At 48.3% G+C, this 17,680-nt stretch overlaps 1 protein-coding gene across 3 annotated transcripts; it reads right to left on the bottom strand.

Moving 5' to 3' along the window:
• Positions 1–2,349: 2,349 nt before the first annotated feature.
• On the bottom strand, positions 2,350–11,191 carry UBE2Q1 (ubiquitin conjugating enzyme E2 Q1). 3 transcript variants are annotated; one of them, XM_066362368.1, is made up of 14 exons: positions 10,721–11,191; positions 8,412–8,516; positions 7,965–8,069; positions 7,300–7,350; positions 5,322–5,462; positions 5,015–5,099; positions 4,695–4,755; positions 4,380–4,470; positions 4,206–4,264; positions 4,068–4,116; positions 3,702–3,797; positions 3,269–3,335; positions 2,993–3,030; positions 2,350–2,835 (listed from the first exon to the last, which is right to left on the bottom strand). In XM_066362368.1, the coding sequence occupies exons 1-14, from the start codon at positions 11,045–11,047 to the stop codon at positions 2,599–2,601; spliced, it is 1,512 nt and encodes a 503-aa protein (XP_066218465.1). In that variant the 5' UTR covers positions 11,048–11,191; the 3' UTR covers positions 2,350–2,598. The 3 variants fall into 3 exon arrangements, with proteins under 3 accessions (XP_066218465.1, XP_066218466.1, XP_066218467.1); XM_066362369.1 differs by lacking the exon at positions 2,993–3,030 and having other exon boundaries at positions 2,350–2,772; XM_066362370.1 differs by lacking the exon at positions 2,993–3,030 and having other exon boundaries at positions 2,648–2,835; positions 10,721–11,189.
• Positions 11,192–17,680: the final 6,489 nt, after the last annotated feature.

Genomic DNA, 17,680 nt, shown 5'->3' with positions numbered 1-17,680 from the left:
TGGCATTCCCTAAGACAAAACAAACTGAAGTTATCCAAGGTGTTGCGTGAACTGGCTGGGCGTGGTCCTTCCCACTGACTTTCTCTTTCTATCCCAGTTGCACATCCCGAAGTTTGAAGAATTGAAATAATGCGGTTAGCATCAGTTTGTTTCCTTTCTTGTCCAGATTCTGTCTGTCCTGCTCTGCTGTCCTCTTTCATTCTTGAGGCTTTGTGGGTGAAAAGGGCCACACTGCTGCCCAGGATTGATTTGATTCCCACTGCCTTTCCCCTCAGCTTGCATCTCAGAAAAATGAAGCCTCAATTTGTCATGTGTCTTCAGTTCCCCACTCAGCATGACTATTTGAGCCAAACATAGGAAGCTTACTTTGAAAGCTTCAGGTGTATTTCTTTCCTGTCTCTTGTGTCCCCAGAGCATGATACAAATTGCCCTAACAGATTCTGGAGGGGCCCACTGCTTTAATTCTACAATGGCATTCATTCCATTGTGGAACCAGGTGGGGAGTATGTAATCAGTGAACCTCACTGTGGTGAATGGTGTCATGTTTCAGGAGTTTGGGGTACCTGATTCCTTCCAGCCCCCCGCCCCAGCCCTGCCCGCTCCTGCGCAGCAGAGATGAAGCTGCGGTGTGCCTCAGGTGGGCGTTCCGCTCCAGCACGCCCTCTGGGCTGGCAGACCCTGGCGGGGATATCCTCATGCACCCTTGTGGTGTAAGATACCCACCTAAAAGAGCTTATTTCATTTCTCCAGGCCTTCTTAGAATAAAACTGACTCAGCATGATAGGGCTTTGATTCTTTTATGATTTGTAACTTCATTAGAACACTAAACTTAAGGTCATAAAAGAAAATGTTAGGTCTGACTAGGAAAATGTAGGGTTTCAACGAGTTGGTGTACAGCTCACAGGGGCTGGTGCTTCCCTTCCCCAGGCTCCCCTGCACCCTTTGGTCCCTGGTGCAGGGGAACATGGGCCCCCATTATTTCTTTAAAAAACTTGATTAGAGCCAAACTATTTAAATAATTTTATTTGTTTCATCCTTTGGTAGATGAGAAAAATACATTACAAAATACATTATACAGAGGACAGCTCACAGTACACATTACTAAAAACACAATCTACATTTCAGCCAGGGCTGGTGATAAGTTCAGAAGAAAGCCACAGAGGTCTTGAAAACCAGATTTCAGCTCTACGGAATGCATTTTCCCCTGGGATCCCCACTTTATCTAAAAATCTCAACATTTTTTAGCACCCCGTATCAGGTGGATGTGGGTAGTTAGAGCAGCATTGAGGGGGACTGTTGAACTCTCCATCCACCCAAAGTAGCAAGACTAATAATATTCCTTAAAAGAAAATAGGGGTTAATGACCAATGTTAAAACAAAGCATTACAGAACTCCTGACAGCCTCTGAGTTCCCAGGTAGCTGTTTCAAGTCTGGGCTTTCTAACACTAGCACCTTCACTTAGCCATCCCTGGCTTCTGTCATTGCGGTCATTCTTCAATCTGTAGGCATAGTCTGTCCCTAAGAGCCTGTCTCAACCCCAAAGCAAGCTTACCGACCAGGGGAGGCAGCAGGTGTCACACACCGACACCGTGCTTATACTTTTAAGCAGCACGTACAAACCACACCCAGCACTGACTGCTTAGCAGACTTCCCACCGAGCCTGGGGTGAGGTCACAGGTGTATACAACACCCCCTTAAAGCTAACCTTCCCAGAGGACCCACCTTATGGGAGTGGCTTGAAAGAATCCACAATTCAAGCAAAACAACTTCAGTGCTATGCCTGTTTTCTCTTAGGAGACCCAAGTGAAGCAAGAAACAGGAGGGTGAGCAAAGCAGCAACCAATGCTCCCCGTTCAGTGCTAACTAGAAGCCCTTTCCAGGCAGGGAGGAGCCGACACACACCGCAGTTGCCGCATACTAGCACATTGCTGAGAACAGAGACCACATGCACACTCGAGACTGTGCCCTCCACTCAATTCATTTAAAAGCAGTTTTGTGAAACTGCCTTTTAAGCCTCCTTCCCAATTTTCTTTTTCTTAGAAATCTGAAAACATCTGTGACTAGAAGAGAAAAGTAGTCCTAAGAATTAAGGTCATCATTTCAGCCTGCTACACTGTGGTTTTACAGGCCGGGCTCCGCGTGCCAAACGGGACAAGTGCTGGTCGCTCCAGAAGCCTTCAGAAGAAATCTGAGCACCGGGCATGTGCTTCAGCTCCACCTTTCGCTGGCTGTAGTGGTGAAGTGCAGCCTCTCATCTCAACCCCTCCCCCACCGCCCAAGCAGTTCAGGGGATGGGGGGTGAGGGTGGGATGTGGGAATAAAAATAAAGATGAGTCAAGACCAGCATCTTCAAATTAACAAACTGTAATTGTTTTCCCAAAGATACATTTTTTTCATACACATCCATCATACACTGTAACCAAAAAAAGCAGTGTACATGAAATAAGAGAAAATAAATTAAAAATCCATAGCATAGGTAAGGAGGCTCTAGTCTGGAGCACAGCTGAGTTTCCAGCAATATAAGGAGGCTTGAAAGTTTCTTTTATAAGAATGCCTGCTAGCAAGGGTTCCAGCCAGGTGGTTGGTTGGTCTGTAAGTCAGTCTTGAGTACTTGAAACAGTTCTGTGTTTGTTTTTTTCCTTAGCGTTTAGAATAGCCATCATTGTCCTGCAATAGGCAGAGCTATCACGTCCAGGAAAAATGAGGGAGGGAACCACAGAGGCAGCGTAAGATCCAAATACAGCATTCAAAGGTAATTGGTCCAGTGGTGCCTTGGGAAAGAGGAGGGGGCGACACTCGGGGTTAGCCATCTTCCTTTGGGGGTGTGTACCAGCCTGCAAAGAAACCCAACAAAACAGTGAGGTGGAGGCTGAAGGCCCTGCTCCCAGCCCTGATCACTGATAACACCTCCGGGATTATAGGTGGCAAGGTCCTAGGAAGGGCTTCCCAGTTTAGGGAGAGAGGTTTATGGGAAGCTGAGAAATTGCCTACCTGGAGATCATAAGGAAGGGGAGAATGATGTGCCCAACCTGAGATGACATAAGAGGGAGATGAGCTTTCTCAAAGGGAGGTCGGGAAGAGGGGCAGCACCAAGTCCACATGTGGTATGATCATTGGTAGCCACCTCCAGCCCTTCTTTGGAGAACAGGGGCTGAGTTAATGGGTGGTAAAGACTCAGAAACCAAAGAGGGCTCTTGCTATTTGGCTGGAATTGAAAACCTCACGCCTTCCGAATGTCCAAATCTTGAGACCTGGCTCCAGCCTCACCGTTTTTTTCGTGGATCTGCACCAAGGACTTGTAGGACTGCTGTGCTCTTGTCAGACTGTATTGAGACTAGGGAGAGGAAGCCACCAAATCAGGCCATGGTCAGCTGTGGCCTTACTGCCCCTCACCTTCCATAGGCTGCCAACCTAAGGAAGACCCAGAAGTCCCAGCTCCCAACCTGTGTTCTATTAACATCCTAAGTACCCTCCACCTGGAGGGCGCTTTGAGGTGCAACCCCATAGCCTTCCCTTTCCAGATCTGTACCACCCCCCCAGTCTTAGGAAGCCCTCAGGACCAGGATCTGCTCCTGTTCCCACTGTGGGTGTCCCAGGCCCATTCATCCAATGCCAGCAGCCCAGAAGACTTGTCCTGCTAGTGGCTCAAACTGTGCCTGGCTCTAGCCAGTCCCAGCAGCCCCATGCTGCAGCTTCTTACTTTGTTGGCTCCAAACTGCACTCGCGCTTTCCCCTTCACCAGTGTGGCACTGATCTGCATGATCACTGACTCTATTGAGTAGGCACTGCTCCAGCCCTGGGAAACAGGAGGGGACAAAGCAAACAAGTCAGGAGAGTTCCAGAGACCTTACATTTGTTCTCCAGCAAGGAGCTGCATCTATGGAAAGGCCCTTGCCCTTCACTCCTGGAACAGCCAGCACCAAGGTCAGTGGTTACAGGCTCTGCCTAGCAGTATGGAAGGGCCACATTATGTCCATCACCCAACCCATGGGGGGGGGGGGTGAGTGGTAAAGCTCAGCCAAGCCCAGCCCAAGCCAGCCTGGCCAAGAGCAAGAGACAGGCTCACCTGTTTGGTGAGAAGTTCCATGCAGATGGCACCTCCGCCCAGAACATACCTACAGAAGAAAGGTTAGTCAGTTGTGCCTGGCAAAAGCTCCACGCCCCTTTCTCACTCTCCGTAACAGGAGCTGCCCCAGCTACTCACCCTCCGGACAGGACTGGAGACACAACCCTGACAAATGGTGGGTCAAAGGGAAAGTTATCCTGTGGAAGAGACAAAGGCAACAATCAGGGAGGGGAGACCAGTATCCATCAGGGGACTGTAAGGTAGAGGAGGCCCAGGAGGAGGAGGAAGGGGCTGGCAGGGAAACAGTCTTACTTTAAAGGAAAAGTTAAGTAGGATGAAGTCTGCGCCTTCTTTCTCTTTGAGGATCTGGAGATCGTTGTGCAAAGCGCTGTCCTGGTCAACCCTATGAAGCAACAAGCCTGGGCTCAGACTCCTGGTCCCAGCTCAGGAGTCTCATGACAGCGCCCCCTGCCTGGGGCTAGCAGCAGAGGGACAAAAGACTGTCCACACCTGCTACTTGGACTCTGCAACCAACTAACTCCTGGGACTGCCCTAGGGATTCCCAGCACAGTGGCTCCACACATACTATGCCTCAACTTTCTTTCCAATCCCAGAATCCCCACTCACTTGAGGAGTTTGACATTCCAATCATAAAGACTGTCATTCACGAGTTCCACTGCATAGTTTCCTGGAAGGCAAGAAGACAGGTGTTACCAGGATGGTCCAGGTTGTGAGTGGATCCATCTCCCAGGCTAAGATGGAAAATATCAAAGGCTCCAGGTTCACTCAATGGACATGCAGCTAATCTAAGCCACTGGCTCAAAGAGCTACATTCTGGCCTGAGTTCATAAGCATTCATGTATCCAAAACTTCCCAGGACTCTGACCACTATCATATCCTCCTTTATGAGAAGCTCCTATTCAGGCCCTTCTCTGAGGCAAACTCACCACCTTTGAAACTCTGTGATCGGTATATATCCCTGAGCTCCTTCATCAGCCGGTCAGTGGCCTGCACCGAGCCAGACACTGCCCCCTGAAAGGAGGGAAGACAGAAACATCTCACTGTCATGCGGTTGGGAAACACACATATGAGACCTTAGGTGAGTCTGGCAGCTTGCTCAGAATTTAGGAAAGGGTTAGGCACACCCATAACTCACCCCAAAAAGAAGTCTGCTCCCCACACTGATAATGCCTGCCATCTTCTAGCCAGTACTCGCCAAACCCTTTGCCCAACCTCTCCCTAGAAGGTACGTACATTTAAGTAATCTTGCCTCTGGTTCTTTTTAATTTTCTCTAGTATGGCCAAGTTTTCTTTTCCGATGCCATCATCTTCAGATTTCTTGCCTTCAGCTGGCTCTTCCTCTTTCATTTCATAGTGATCTAGGTCTTCTGTGTCCTGGGAGAGGTATGGGGTAGGAGTGAGATAGAAAAGAAACCAACAAAGAAGGGCCATCATCCTCCCAGTCCCACTTGGTCTAGAGCTGCAAATTTAGGAACAGTAGTCTACCTAGCGGGCTAAGAAACATAGCACCCTCTGTTTCTGCAACAGTTTCCGGCCCCATTTCCGCCACAATCAAAAGGACGAGACAAATCTTCCCTCCCATTCAGTTCTCCAGCAAAATTAAAGGAAGGACGTAGGGAAAGCAAGCAGGGACTCAGTCCTCTTGTTTCCCAGACTAACCCTGCTCCCACCATTCCTAAAACTCTCCCTTGGCAGCAGAAACTCTTAATTCCTAGAATGACTTTGGCCTAACACTGTGACTCAAAGCTCATGTTTTACCAGGTGACTACTGTACCCAGGAGTTCTCAGGACTGCAGGTCTAAAAGAGAAACCTGGATCAGTTACCTCCTAGGTGCACAACCTGACTCAAGGTATGCAAAGGTACCCACTGCCAGGAAATGAGGAAGGAGGTATATATAGAGAGAGATGGTAGAGGTTAAGAATAGAATTACCCCCTATCCACCCTGCTTTAAGTGAGCAAGCAGTTCACTATGCATGGTGGAAGAGCCAATATCCAGGATTTGAACCCTGTTAAGATGCTGGAGGGATGGCGCAGAGGACTCACTGTCTAACAGGAGTAAGTTTCATGTTATTGTCAGTTCTTTCTGTCTTAAGACCCTAACAAAATGAGAGAACCTGGGACATAATTCCAAAGCTAGAAAACAAAGTGATCAGAGTGATCTGGCTCTAGCAGGATATGGTAATATTGACCTCCTAATTGTGCATTTAGCTGCTGACATTTACTGAATGTTTATTATACGTTAGGGTACTGTACTGGATGCTATACACACTAGCTCAGTTAATTCTTACAACCACCATGCCACTACACTATACTGCTCACAAAAATTAGGGGGTATTTCAAAATGAATACAGTGATAAAATATCCCCTAATTTTTGTGAGCAGTATATATTATCATTATCCCCACTTTATAGATGAGGAAGCTAAGATCTAGTGAGCTTAATTAATTTTCAGGTCCAAAGTCATACAACTCTTAGCAGAGCTAAAGTGTGAATCAAATTCTGTTTGGCTCTGAAGCTCAAGTTCTTAACTGTTATATTCTGCAAAGCATTTATGTTTTTATAGACTATTTCAGATAAATCAGTGGTTTTCAACCGGCAGTCTGTGAAAGAGTTAATCATCCTGATCCTGTGTGAAGATTATAGACCCAATGATTATACTTTTTGATCTTCATACAACATCAGGGTGGTTAAATCTTTTGTGGACCTGTACGAAATTTCTGGCGAACCAGCACCAGTCCACGGACAGGCGGTTGAAAACCAATGAGATTATTTGGCATTTATCATGTACTGCAAAAAGCATTTTACAGACAATGCCTCCTCTAATCTTCGAGATAATCATATATGGAAGACATCACAATCCTGTTTTATAAATAAGGAAACTGCAGCTTAGCAAAATTAGGTCGTTCCCCAGTTAAGATAAGCTTGGAGATAGAAGAGGATGCAAACTCAGGTCTGATTCCAAAGTCATCTGAAATGAACTTGTTGCTATTTGGGGTAAAAAGATGTGTACTTAACTGTCATGCACTTAACCTGTTGCATGTGGGTGCCCAGTCTCCTCTATTACACTGGCCATTCCTCCAGGTCAGTAACTCTGTCTTTACTCGTCTGGCATTTTTCTCTCCTCAGTGCTAGACTGGAGCTCTATATATTGTGGGTGCTCAATGCTGCTGACTGTGTTTCCTGCCAATGCTACCTCAGGTGGCAAGCCTACCTCAGGCATTTCCTCATCTTCATCTTCTGAAGACACATCTTCCTGTGTGCACTGCAGTGGGGAGAGGAAAGTTGGGAGATCAGAGCCCCATTGACTTTCTAGAATGTAACCTCTCACCTATTCCCGAGCCTCTAGGTCTGAAGTATGTGCCTGCCATAGTGCTGCCAGCCTCTCCACCAGCCACATCTGAGTGGAAGCAACAGCCCAGGAATGACTTCACTCCTGGCCTATTACTCCCCCCTACCATGTGCCAAAGAATAAGAAAAGCAAAATGGTTGTTTCTGTCACCCACTTCACAAATCCCAGGTTAATTTCCCCAAGAACCCCACCTTTACTCAACTATCTTTAGACTGATATTGCGTCTTTGTTCTTAATAAGTGGCCTGAGACCCCAATGGCCACCAATTGCTACTGGTAAAAGCCCCCCACTTCCTTTCCACATGAGGGATACTGCCCACAAGAATAAGTTTTGATAAAAATTATTAAGGCGAAATTATTAGTGTCCCGTTTAGCTAGGTCCCCATCTGGAGAATAAAGAGGCCAAGAGTCACAACATATGTGTGTTGGGAGTGCATAGGGACGGAAACTACTGCAGATTTGTCTTAATCCACAAAAGTGCTGTCTGTGGGGAACTGGTAAACAGCCCAAAGCTCCTCAGCTGCTCACCTGCTCTGCTGGCAAGGGCTGATCCAGCATCTCCACATCTGGATGCTGAGGGAGGTTATAGAGTTTACACAGGTCGGAGATGATCCTCTTCAGATGCTGCAATAGCTGGGGATAGGGACCACAGTGCCATCAAATACTCCTTCCCCACCCCAATCTGGACAGGTACCTGGATGAGCTCTTAGCTCGGATCCCAAAGTGGTACCTAGTCCCCTGCCTAAACATCATGGACCATGTAGCTGTGGCAGTTTTCTAAACCAATCCCCCCAGACTCTGCCTAAACCAAGGACTAATAGAGGCTAATCTCTCCCTCTGGCTTCAGTAAGCAACTCCCCTAAGAAGTCTGCCCCCAAAGTTCAGCCTAATGCACCATCCACTTTTCAGATATAGCTCCCTTTCACAGGTCATCTTCAAGACATGTGCCCCACCTCAACACCCTGGCCCCCTCACCAGAGTATTCCCTTTCTTTATGTCCACCAGCCTCTCCAAGACAGCAGCCAAGTTAGGGTCATCAGACTCCACCGACCAGATGGGGGGAACAGCAGGGTATGACTCCTGAGGGGAAAAGAGCAGGGAGAGCAGTCAAGATGGGCGACTCTGGCAAAAGCTAGATTTTGCCTGCCCTCTGCTCCCCAAAACTTCTAGTTCCTTTGCTCTTCTCCCAGCTCATAAAAGCTCAGCTCAGCAGGTCAGTATCTAACCAAGCAGCTTTCCAACAAATCTTAAACCGTAAGAGAAAGTGGCACAGCCAGACTCTGCAAACAGTGAAGGAGGCTTCCTATCCAAGTTCCAGACTTGAAATTCTCCCACACCCAGCACCAAGTCCTCTTCTGATTTTCAAACTCCATAATCAGCTGAGGAACAGATCACCTCACCACAATCACACTGATGTGAAAAAACAGACACGACAGAGCACTTTCATTTTAGCTGGGGAAGGAGGGACTAAAAAACTAGGTTGTATCTCCAGAACCTAAAAGTGAAAGGGTAGCAGGGAGAACTTCCATCCCACTCCCAAAAGGATCCCTCAAGGCCAATTCTTCCCACCTCTCCCTTGGGAACCTGCCACCCTCTTCAACCAGGCGTAGGATGTTGGGCTCCACACATGGCAGGCTGGAAGAAAGAAGCCTACGCTGCGAACATTCCCAGCATTCCTGAGCCACGGTGCCAAATGCAGCCTGACCAGACTCCCCGGACTCTGCCTAAACCGAGGACCAGTAGAGGCTAAGTCTTCTGTATAGGAGCCACCTTCTAAATTAACTTCCTTTCAGGAACAAAGATAGCGGATGGCCTCTAGCAACTGATGGGCAGCTAGAGGGGGCCAACCTATCCTTAAGGAATTAGAAACTTAATTCAGGAATAAAATTAACTCCTGAGGTCTCCACACATTCAAAAAAAACCATACTGACATTTACTGGGGGTTTAGCTTTGCCATAACACTAATCCTTAATGCTGGAAAAGAACAAATTATTAAAGATGCTCAAGTGTTCACCCTAAGCCACACCTAGACCTTCAATCTTAACTTTTTACTTTAGTAGAAAAAAAAGGTGGTGGTGGTGTGGTGTGTGTGTGGGTGTGCGCGCGCGGGGGTCCCCTACCGCGGGGGGGATGGAAGAAGAAAGAAGTGGGACACATGAGTTTTGGTGGGGCACCATCCAATTCAAGCTGAGGCTTGCCTCACCAAACCTGGACCTGGTTTGGAGGAAAGGGATGGAACACAGGAACCATGTAAATTGAATTCAGGTCCCAAAGTACTACACAATTCACAAGTCTGCCTTTCCCCAGGTTACTCCAAATAACAGTCTGCCTGCCTGGATAAAGTAGTCTCCTGACTCCTTAACCAATGCCCCAGCAGCCGGGAGAATGCTACCACAGCAGGTAATACCAATCACTACAAGTGCTAGCCATCAGACATTCCCAGATTACCAGATGCCAACCCTCTTCAAAGGATGTGTGAGGGTGCACTAGCCAAGAGTCTACTAGTCCAGCATGTCTAGGAAGGAATGATGTTCACTGGGGAGAAAAAGAACTGTTACTGCTCAGAGTGGGATAGCCCTCAAACGTTATTACCATTCCCAGGACAGGCACACAACAAACAACCCAAGACAGTTGGGGATATCCACAGGGAACAGGAGGGGAGTGGCAGAACTGCGACCAGCTGGGGCAAAAGGAGGAGAATGAGAGGTTACACCAGAATAAAGGGGACTCGCAAGGAGAGGAAGAAGAGGTGTCAGGGTGCTGCAAACTATCACTTGGTAATATTCAGAGAGCAAAGAGGGGCTGCATGAAGAGATGCTTGGGCAGAGATCCCACAGGTGGAAACGTCCTAAGCTAAAGGTACCGATGACAAGGGGGTATCACTGAAATGTGCAGAGTTCCCAGCCAAGTCCTTCCAGCTGAGGTCAGGACAGAGCCCTGAAATCTTGAGAGGACAGTGAGGGGAAGAAAAGAGCATTCCTAGGTGGCAAGGTAAAGTCGTGGAGTACTCAAAATCATGAACCTTGGGATGCAACTGGGTTACTGGAAAGGGGTAGTGGAGGCGCCATAGGTCGGGGTGTCCCTCACTATGAAAGGCTAATGGTAGAGATTCTGGCTATTCGGCAGAACCTCCGAGGGCAGAAACAAGTATAACCTGGAGAGAAGAAGAGAGCCCCAAGAAAGGATTCGGCCTCCCAGGTCTTTCGAGATCAAAAAGCTGTGTGGAGTGATCCCGAGTTCTTGACAAGGGGCCCCCAGAAGGGCGCACGCAAAGGGGTCCTCACCGTGATGTTGCAGTGGATGCGGACAGGATCCCCAGGCACCGACCCCCGTGCGGAGAGATGCGGTCCGGGTGCGGCCCCCGCCCCGGCCCCTCCAGCCCCAGCCAGCAGGAACTCGCAGCTCAGCTCGTCCAGGCAGGCGCTGGCAATGCGGAAGCGCTCGTGGCCGCGGTGGAAGATGGACTCGAGCAGCTTCAGCTCCCGCCTCAGGCAGGGCCCTGGCCCCGGGCCCCCCCCTGGGCCGCCCCCGGCCCCCGGCGCCGCCCCCTGGCCCCCCAGATGCTGCCCCGGCCCCGGCTGCTGCTGCCCCTGCGGCTGCGGCTGCTGCATCCTCCGCTCCGCTCCGTTCCGGGGCCGGCGGGCCGGGAGCCTCCGGCCTCCGCTCCGGGCTCCGCCGCCGCCGCCGCCGCCGCCGCGGTCCGCACTTCCTGATCCCCCCTTCGCCAAGATGGCGCCGCCGCCACCTCCGGGACAGCCCCCCCCCTCCGCTCGCTACCCCCCAGCCGCCGGAAGCCGCGTGCCCCTCCTCCTCCTCCTCCTCCTTCTCGGCGGCCCCGCCTCCAGCCCTCACGTGACCTCCCAGCTTTGGCCTTTTTCACGTGATCTCTTCTTCTTTCCCGCCCCCTTGTTCTCTACTGCCACCCTCCACATGTGACCCGGACCTTTGGGCTCGCGGCTTTCAGCGCCTCGCTGCGTGCTTACGTATGGCGTACGTGCGATGGCCCTTGCCTGTTCTCCCCTCTCACGTGACCCGGCGCCGCGTGCTCCCAGAGGCTAGTCGCACGCGACCCTGTTTCCTACTCTGAGCCCCTTTCTCGGCCTCTGCGCACGTAGCCGGCTTTTTGGGCACCCGGTGGACAGAGAAGAAAGAGTGGAAACTAGGGTCGCTGCTATGCTATCTTAATCCTGCGACCCTGCTCTGGTCCTCGGCGCAGGGTCCCCCAGCCCCTGCCCTCGTAGGGTTGGCATACTTGGTCACCACACTGAACAAGGGGTGTGCGGTTGGGAAAGGAGCCAGGGACCCAGTCACGAGAGTCTTGGATTCTCCTCCTGGTCCTGCTGCTAGTTCGTTGTGTGACCTTGAGTTAACCACCTTCCCTCAGTTTCCTCATCTGTACAATGACTCTGATGCAGGTAATGCCTCCCAAAGACTTGATGCCAGGAGACAGTAAAGTGTCGGGTGATAGATCGCTGGTCAATTATGTATGAGGAGTAGTCGATAGCTGACCCTTCGCGCTTATCAGACCCAGGGGCCTAGACGAGGTTGGGGGAGGGACAGCGTGGGTTTCTGCAGCGTCAGGAAAGAGTGCATCACCATTAGCTTGGCAGTAGACTGGAAGGAGACAGGCCCGGCGGGACCACATTATCCGTCTTAAACCCAAACGACTAACACTTTGTCGCAGCAGTCCCGGCAGTTGTCGGCGGCAGTGTCCCCGGGTTCTCACTAGGTGGCACTATCACCAAGGACAAAGCTGGCTAAAGTTTCAGAGACCCAGAGCCGGTGTTCCTCTGTCAAGGGCAGGTGTTAACCTGTGGCAGGCTGGTGAATTCTGCTGGGCCAAATCAGCGCTTGATCTGTTGGCAAATTTCCATCTTTCTCTCTCCTACACGGACCAAGATGAGTTATCCCTTGTTGGTAGTTGACTGAGCACCTTGGTTCTCAGTGCTGGGTTATTCATTTAGTCAGTGGTGATTGATAAGGGCCTTCTTTGGTCAATGTGGACTCTGGGTATTTAAAGATGATTGAGCTCTGGCCGGTTGGCTCAGTGGTAGAGCGTCGGCCTGGTGTGCAGAAGTCCCGGGCTCGATTCCCGGCCAGGGCACACAGGAGAAGCGCCCATCTGCTTCTCCACTCCTCCCCCTCTCCTCCCCTCTGTTTCTCTCTTCCCCTCCTGCAGTCGAGGCTCCATTGGAGCAAAGATGGCCCGGGTGCTGAGGATGGCTCTGTGGCCTCTGCCTCAGGCGCTGGAATGGCTCTGGATGCAACAGAGCGACACCCCAGATGGGCAGAGCATCGCCCCCTGGTGGGCGTGCCGGGTGGATCCCAGTCAGTCGCATGCGGGAGTCTGTCTGCCTCCCCGTTTCCAGCTTCGGAAAAATGAAAAAAATAAAATAAAATAAAATACAGATGATTGAGTTGTGTTCCTGGTCATCCAACCAGAAACTTGTCTCCTTTTGGGAGCCTGAACAATTAGCTACATGTCACCTTTGTGTCTAAATGTGCAAGTTGAAAGGCTGTGGTAAGAATTCCCATTTGCTGAGCACTTCTTAAGCAGGGCATCTTGCAAATACTTCAAATTCCCCCATCCCCAACAACATTGCAAAGTAAGCATTTTTTAATCCCTGTTTTACCATTGGGGGAAAGGAATGAGTACCCAAGGATATACAACTACATAGTAAGTGGAATTTCTGTGTATGGTTCCGAAGTCAGTTCCTTCCTTCCTTCCTTCCTTCCTTCCTTCCTTCCTTCCTTCCTTCCTTCCTTCCTTCCTTCCTTCCTTCCTTCCTTCCTTCCTTCCTTCCTTCCTTCCTTCCTTCCTTCCTTCCTTCCTTCCTTCCTCCCTCCCTCCCTCCCTCCCTCCCTTCCTTCCTTCCCTCCCTCCCTCTTTTAGCCTCAGCCCTACCTATACCTCTATACCTGTGTCCTACATCTGGGCAAGTGGAGAAAATCTGGATGCTACCAGTGGGAGATTCAAGCCAGGCAAACCCAGCCTGAATGCATGAACCCTTATCTGAGCCCAGCCCTAGCATCACCTATTTTTGCCTGTGAGAGTTTACCCATGAAAAGCACTTAAGACAGCTCCTGGCACATAGTAGATACTATGTAGGTGTTACTAGCCATCACTGCTATTGTGATTGCTATCATTGTTGTTGATGGTCTCATCACTAGAGAAAAGGACTGGGACAACCCCCTCCCACACACACACACACACACTTGTGACTGTCTCTTCAACCTTGTGCCATTCCCAAAAAGGGCCCAGAGTGATTCCCAACCTCCACTTTTCCCTAAAGAGTAATCCCTTTTATTAGATATGGCTGGTTATTCATTCATCTGTGGAATTTGTGGACAACAAATTCCTAAACAAGAAATTCTTGGAAACAAGGACCTAACTTCATGTCAACGCCTCAGTAAAACTTTTCCTAATTTGCCCACACAGAGTTCATCACAAACACTGCTTCCAATGTGGTCCTATGGCCTAACCGCATCAGAGCCTTTGCCACACGGCACTGGAGTCTTTATATACTTGTCTGTTGTTCCCACCAACCTGTGAGCTTCTTACAGGCAGGAACTGTGCTGGTTCATTTCTGTATGCCCTTCCTTTTTTTCACTCTAAATTGGTCTTCTGAAGGCACAGCTCTTTGTGTTTATCCTTTTCCTAAACCTCATGCAGCCATGTTTTCCAGACCCTGTTCACCCAGGCTTATGCAGACTATGGAAAGTGAAAATGTGGTTTGTTCTCCCACATGGCCAGAGATATTGTAGTCATTTCTTGATTGGTTTTTCTTTTATTTATAGTCTCTTAATCATCATCCAGGGAGCTACAGGACTTGAAATCTGTGTATCACCTATATTTTTATTCCTTAGACTTTCTGTCACAATGCCTGACTCATGGTGGGATGCCAGTTTTGAATAAATAAGCTTAAGATGTCTGGAAACTTCCCTCTACCAAAGAGGTGTTTAAAGCTGATGGCATTTCTTAGCAGAGGTAGTTAAGCTACAGTGTTCCTCTCTAATGCTGTCTCAAGAGGTTTTCATATGTCACTTGACTCCAGTCCTTAACCAAGAAACCCACAAATGCAACCATTTGGAAACCCTGAATTCCATATTTTGTAAAGGACTTTATTTAGAATAAAACAAAGTGATGAGATAGTCTCAAAATGTTGCACAAACTTCAAATCACCCCAATGAGGAAACTCAAAAGTCATGGTCACTGGGATGAGGTCTGTCTCCTCCTCTCTGCCAGTCTGTTCGGTTATCTCAGCTCTCTGGTTGAAAAGTCCCTGTCAGAAACCTAGTGTGGAGTCGTATTTGGTGTTCTGCTGAAATGTGAAAGGAAGAGACATTAGAATTGGAACAGAGTGGTGAATAGGTTCTTTTAATGAATTCTTGGGTGTTAGGGAAACAAGAATGAATAAAACAAGAATCACTGCTCTCATGGAGCTTATATTCTTCTGGGGGAAACAGATATGGCAAAGGTGAAGTCTACAAAGCCAGTTGACTCCCTAGATGTGAGAGAAGATTAGCAAGTATTTACTTAGCACCTACCTGTGAGTCACTGGGGATGCAGCCTTAATGAGACAGAACCAGTCCTCACCTTTTCTGTGCATTCAGCTTGGTAAAAAGTCAGATACTTCCTGAATTGTTAGACATTCTGTCTTTTAATTGCAGTTACAGGGGGTCCTTGGATTACAACAATCTCAACATACAACCTTTCAAGTTAGGATGCTCACTGCCATAAAAACTTTAAAAAATTGAGATGTGAGTGTTTCAGCTTATGTTGTTAGCATTGTACAGCGATGACAGATTCAGGAAGGTCTACAGAGCTGTTATGGATGCCTTGCAATGCTATAGGCAGATTTTGGAAGAGAAGTCATCAACCTTCCAGACTAGCCTGGATCAATTCTTTAAGAAGGTAGAGAGGCCTGAAACAGATCCTGTACCCTCTACATCAGCTGCTTCTAGAGATGAAACACCTGTAGTACAGGTAGAATCATCTCCAGCGTCTCCTGCATGTTCCTCAGGCAATCCTGATTCACCTAATCCAGTATCTCCAGCACCTTCTGCAGGTTCTCCTGCCTCTCCAGCTTCCTCCTCCCAATAGGTCAGTCTCTCCCACCTTGCAATGCCCCTTCCAGTGTGTGAGCCAACCACAGGGATAAAGGTAAGGATTTTTTCTTACACTCATTTTTTGTCACCTTTTCTGTTACTACAGTACAGTGTATAGTACAGTATATTTATGTTCTTTTCCTTTTTCTGTGGCTTACTTGTGTTTTTATGTTCTAGATTATGATTTTACAGCTGTGTTAGAATAGGTAAGTGACTTAGGCTAGGGTATGTTTTGACTTACACCAAAATTCAGGTTACTTCACAGTCGTAGAAATGGAACTGTGTCATAACCCAAGGACCCCTGTACAGTAAGTCCCTCAAAAAAGAACAAGACCAGAGATCTGGGAAAGTGTCCCTGAACAAATGACATGCTCAATTCTGAGGGATATTGGCAATTACCTATGAGGGGAGAGAGGGCTTGACACTAATACAGGCAGGAGGGACAGCATATGTCAAAGTTTTGAGGTAGGACCATGGCAAGTTGGAGGAATGGAAGGAAGGCCTATGTCTACTACAAGGGAGAGAAATGCAGGTAAGGTTGGCAAAGGTTAAACCTTGGGAGACATTCAAAACTATGTTTGGGAACCTGGGCTTTATTGAAGATCAAGGAAGATCGAAAAATCAGTAGAATTTTGAGACGCTCTGCAAGCTCAGGCAACCAATAATAGCAACACTAACAAAGAATGAGACATCTCAGAGGAGAGCTGAGTTTTGTGGAAAGAGTAAACAGTGGGTTATAAATATATCAAGTGTGTGGAGGGTGGGGGGATGTGGGATATTCTCCAGGAGACCAGTGGGGTGTGAGTTCTGAGCTCAGGAGAGGCAGAGCCATCGGTAATAGTCTTCTACAGCTGTCCTTTGAATTAGACCATAAAGGGTGCAGGACAGCTGAGAGGAAAGAGCATGGACTGGGGGGGTCAGACTGAACTGGGTTTGGATTTTAGTTCCTGTGCTTTGCTAGCTATGTGACCTTGGGCGAGTTATTTCTGTGATACTCAGTTTCCTAATCTGTAAAATGAGCATGATACTCTTTTTGCCTTGCAGTGTGAATCATTGTGCCAGTTTAGATGAAATGAGATATGTAAAATTATTAACACTGGTGGGCACATAGTACATTGCTCAGCAAATGCTAAATACTACAACTGTTATGGTTACTGTTAATACTATGAAGTCGAGAGGTACTCACCAGTCAGTAACCATTTATGGGGGCTTTGCCATGCGTCAGACACTGGTCTATGTATGGAAATACAGCAGTAGACAGATAAGATCCCTTCTCTTATAGTGCATGCTTTCTAGAGCAAAGAGTCAGATACTAAACAAATGAATTACCATAAGGAGATTGGTAAGTAGATGCAAATAATTAGAATTGGGTCATGTGGGAAAGAATGACTGAGGGTCACTTTAAGTGTAGCAGTCAGAGGAGGTCTCCCTAGGGAGTGGCATTTGAGCTGAGATTTAAAGAAGAGAAGGCAGGCATAGCAGGGACAGGGAAGGGCATTCCAGCAAAAAAGCAACAACCTTAGAGAACCTGAATGAAAACAAAGGTGGCATGGTCTAGAAGTAGGAAGCTAGTAATAAAATGGCTGAGAATATGGCCATTAAACCCCAACTCAGAGAGCTGTTAATGGTGTGACGTAGCTTGTATGTACTTTAGTTTCCATATCTGTGACATGGAGATCTTAATAGTACCTACCTCATAAGGCTGAGGGGAGGATTAAGTGAGATAACACATGGAAAGTGCTTAGAACAGTATATACAGTAAGAGCTTGCTTTTTCAAAAATAGAGAGGGGATCAGCATACCTCCAAAGCCTTGGGAACTCCAGAGGAGTAAGCACAAACATGAACACATTCTGGCTGTGTTGACTTCAATAGCTGGGTAGAGAGTTTGAGAACCCCACTCACCACACTGATGAGCTGGGCAAATGATACCATGAGCTGTAACCATCACCAGGTCAGAGCCATTGGTGGCTGGGCGGATAAGCTTGTTGTAGCGGGAAGGATCCAAAAAATGCTCCACTAGCCGTTCGTCTGTGTCCGTACCCCAGACCCCTGGGCAAGGGGGTAAGAGGCAGGAGATAAGTAAGTAGGCAAGAAAGATCCACCCAGGATTCCATTCTCCCTAAGCAAGTAGGGC

The sequence above is a fragment of the Saccopteryx leptura genome, chromosome 2 (genome assembly GCF_036850995.1).
Source record: "Saccopteryx leptura isolate mSacLep1 chromosome 2, mSacLep1_pri_phased_curated, whole genome shotgun sequence".
Lineage (NCBI taxonomy): Eukaryota > Metazoa > Chordata > Mammalia > Chiroptera > Emballonuridae > Saccopteryx > Saccopteryx leptura.
The sequence above is the reverse complement of the archived record's forward strand: the minus strand, read 5'-3'. Positions and strand labels throughout refer to the sequence as shown.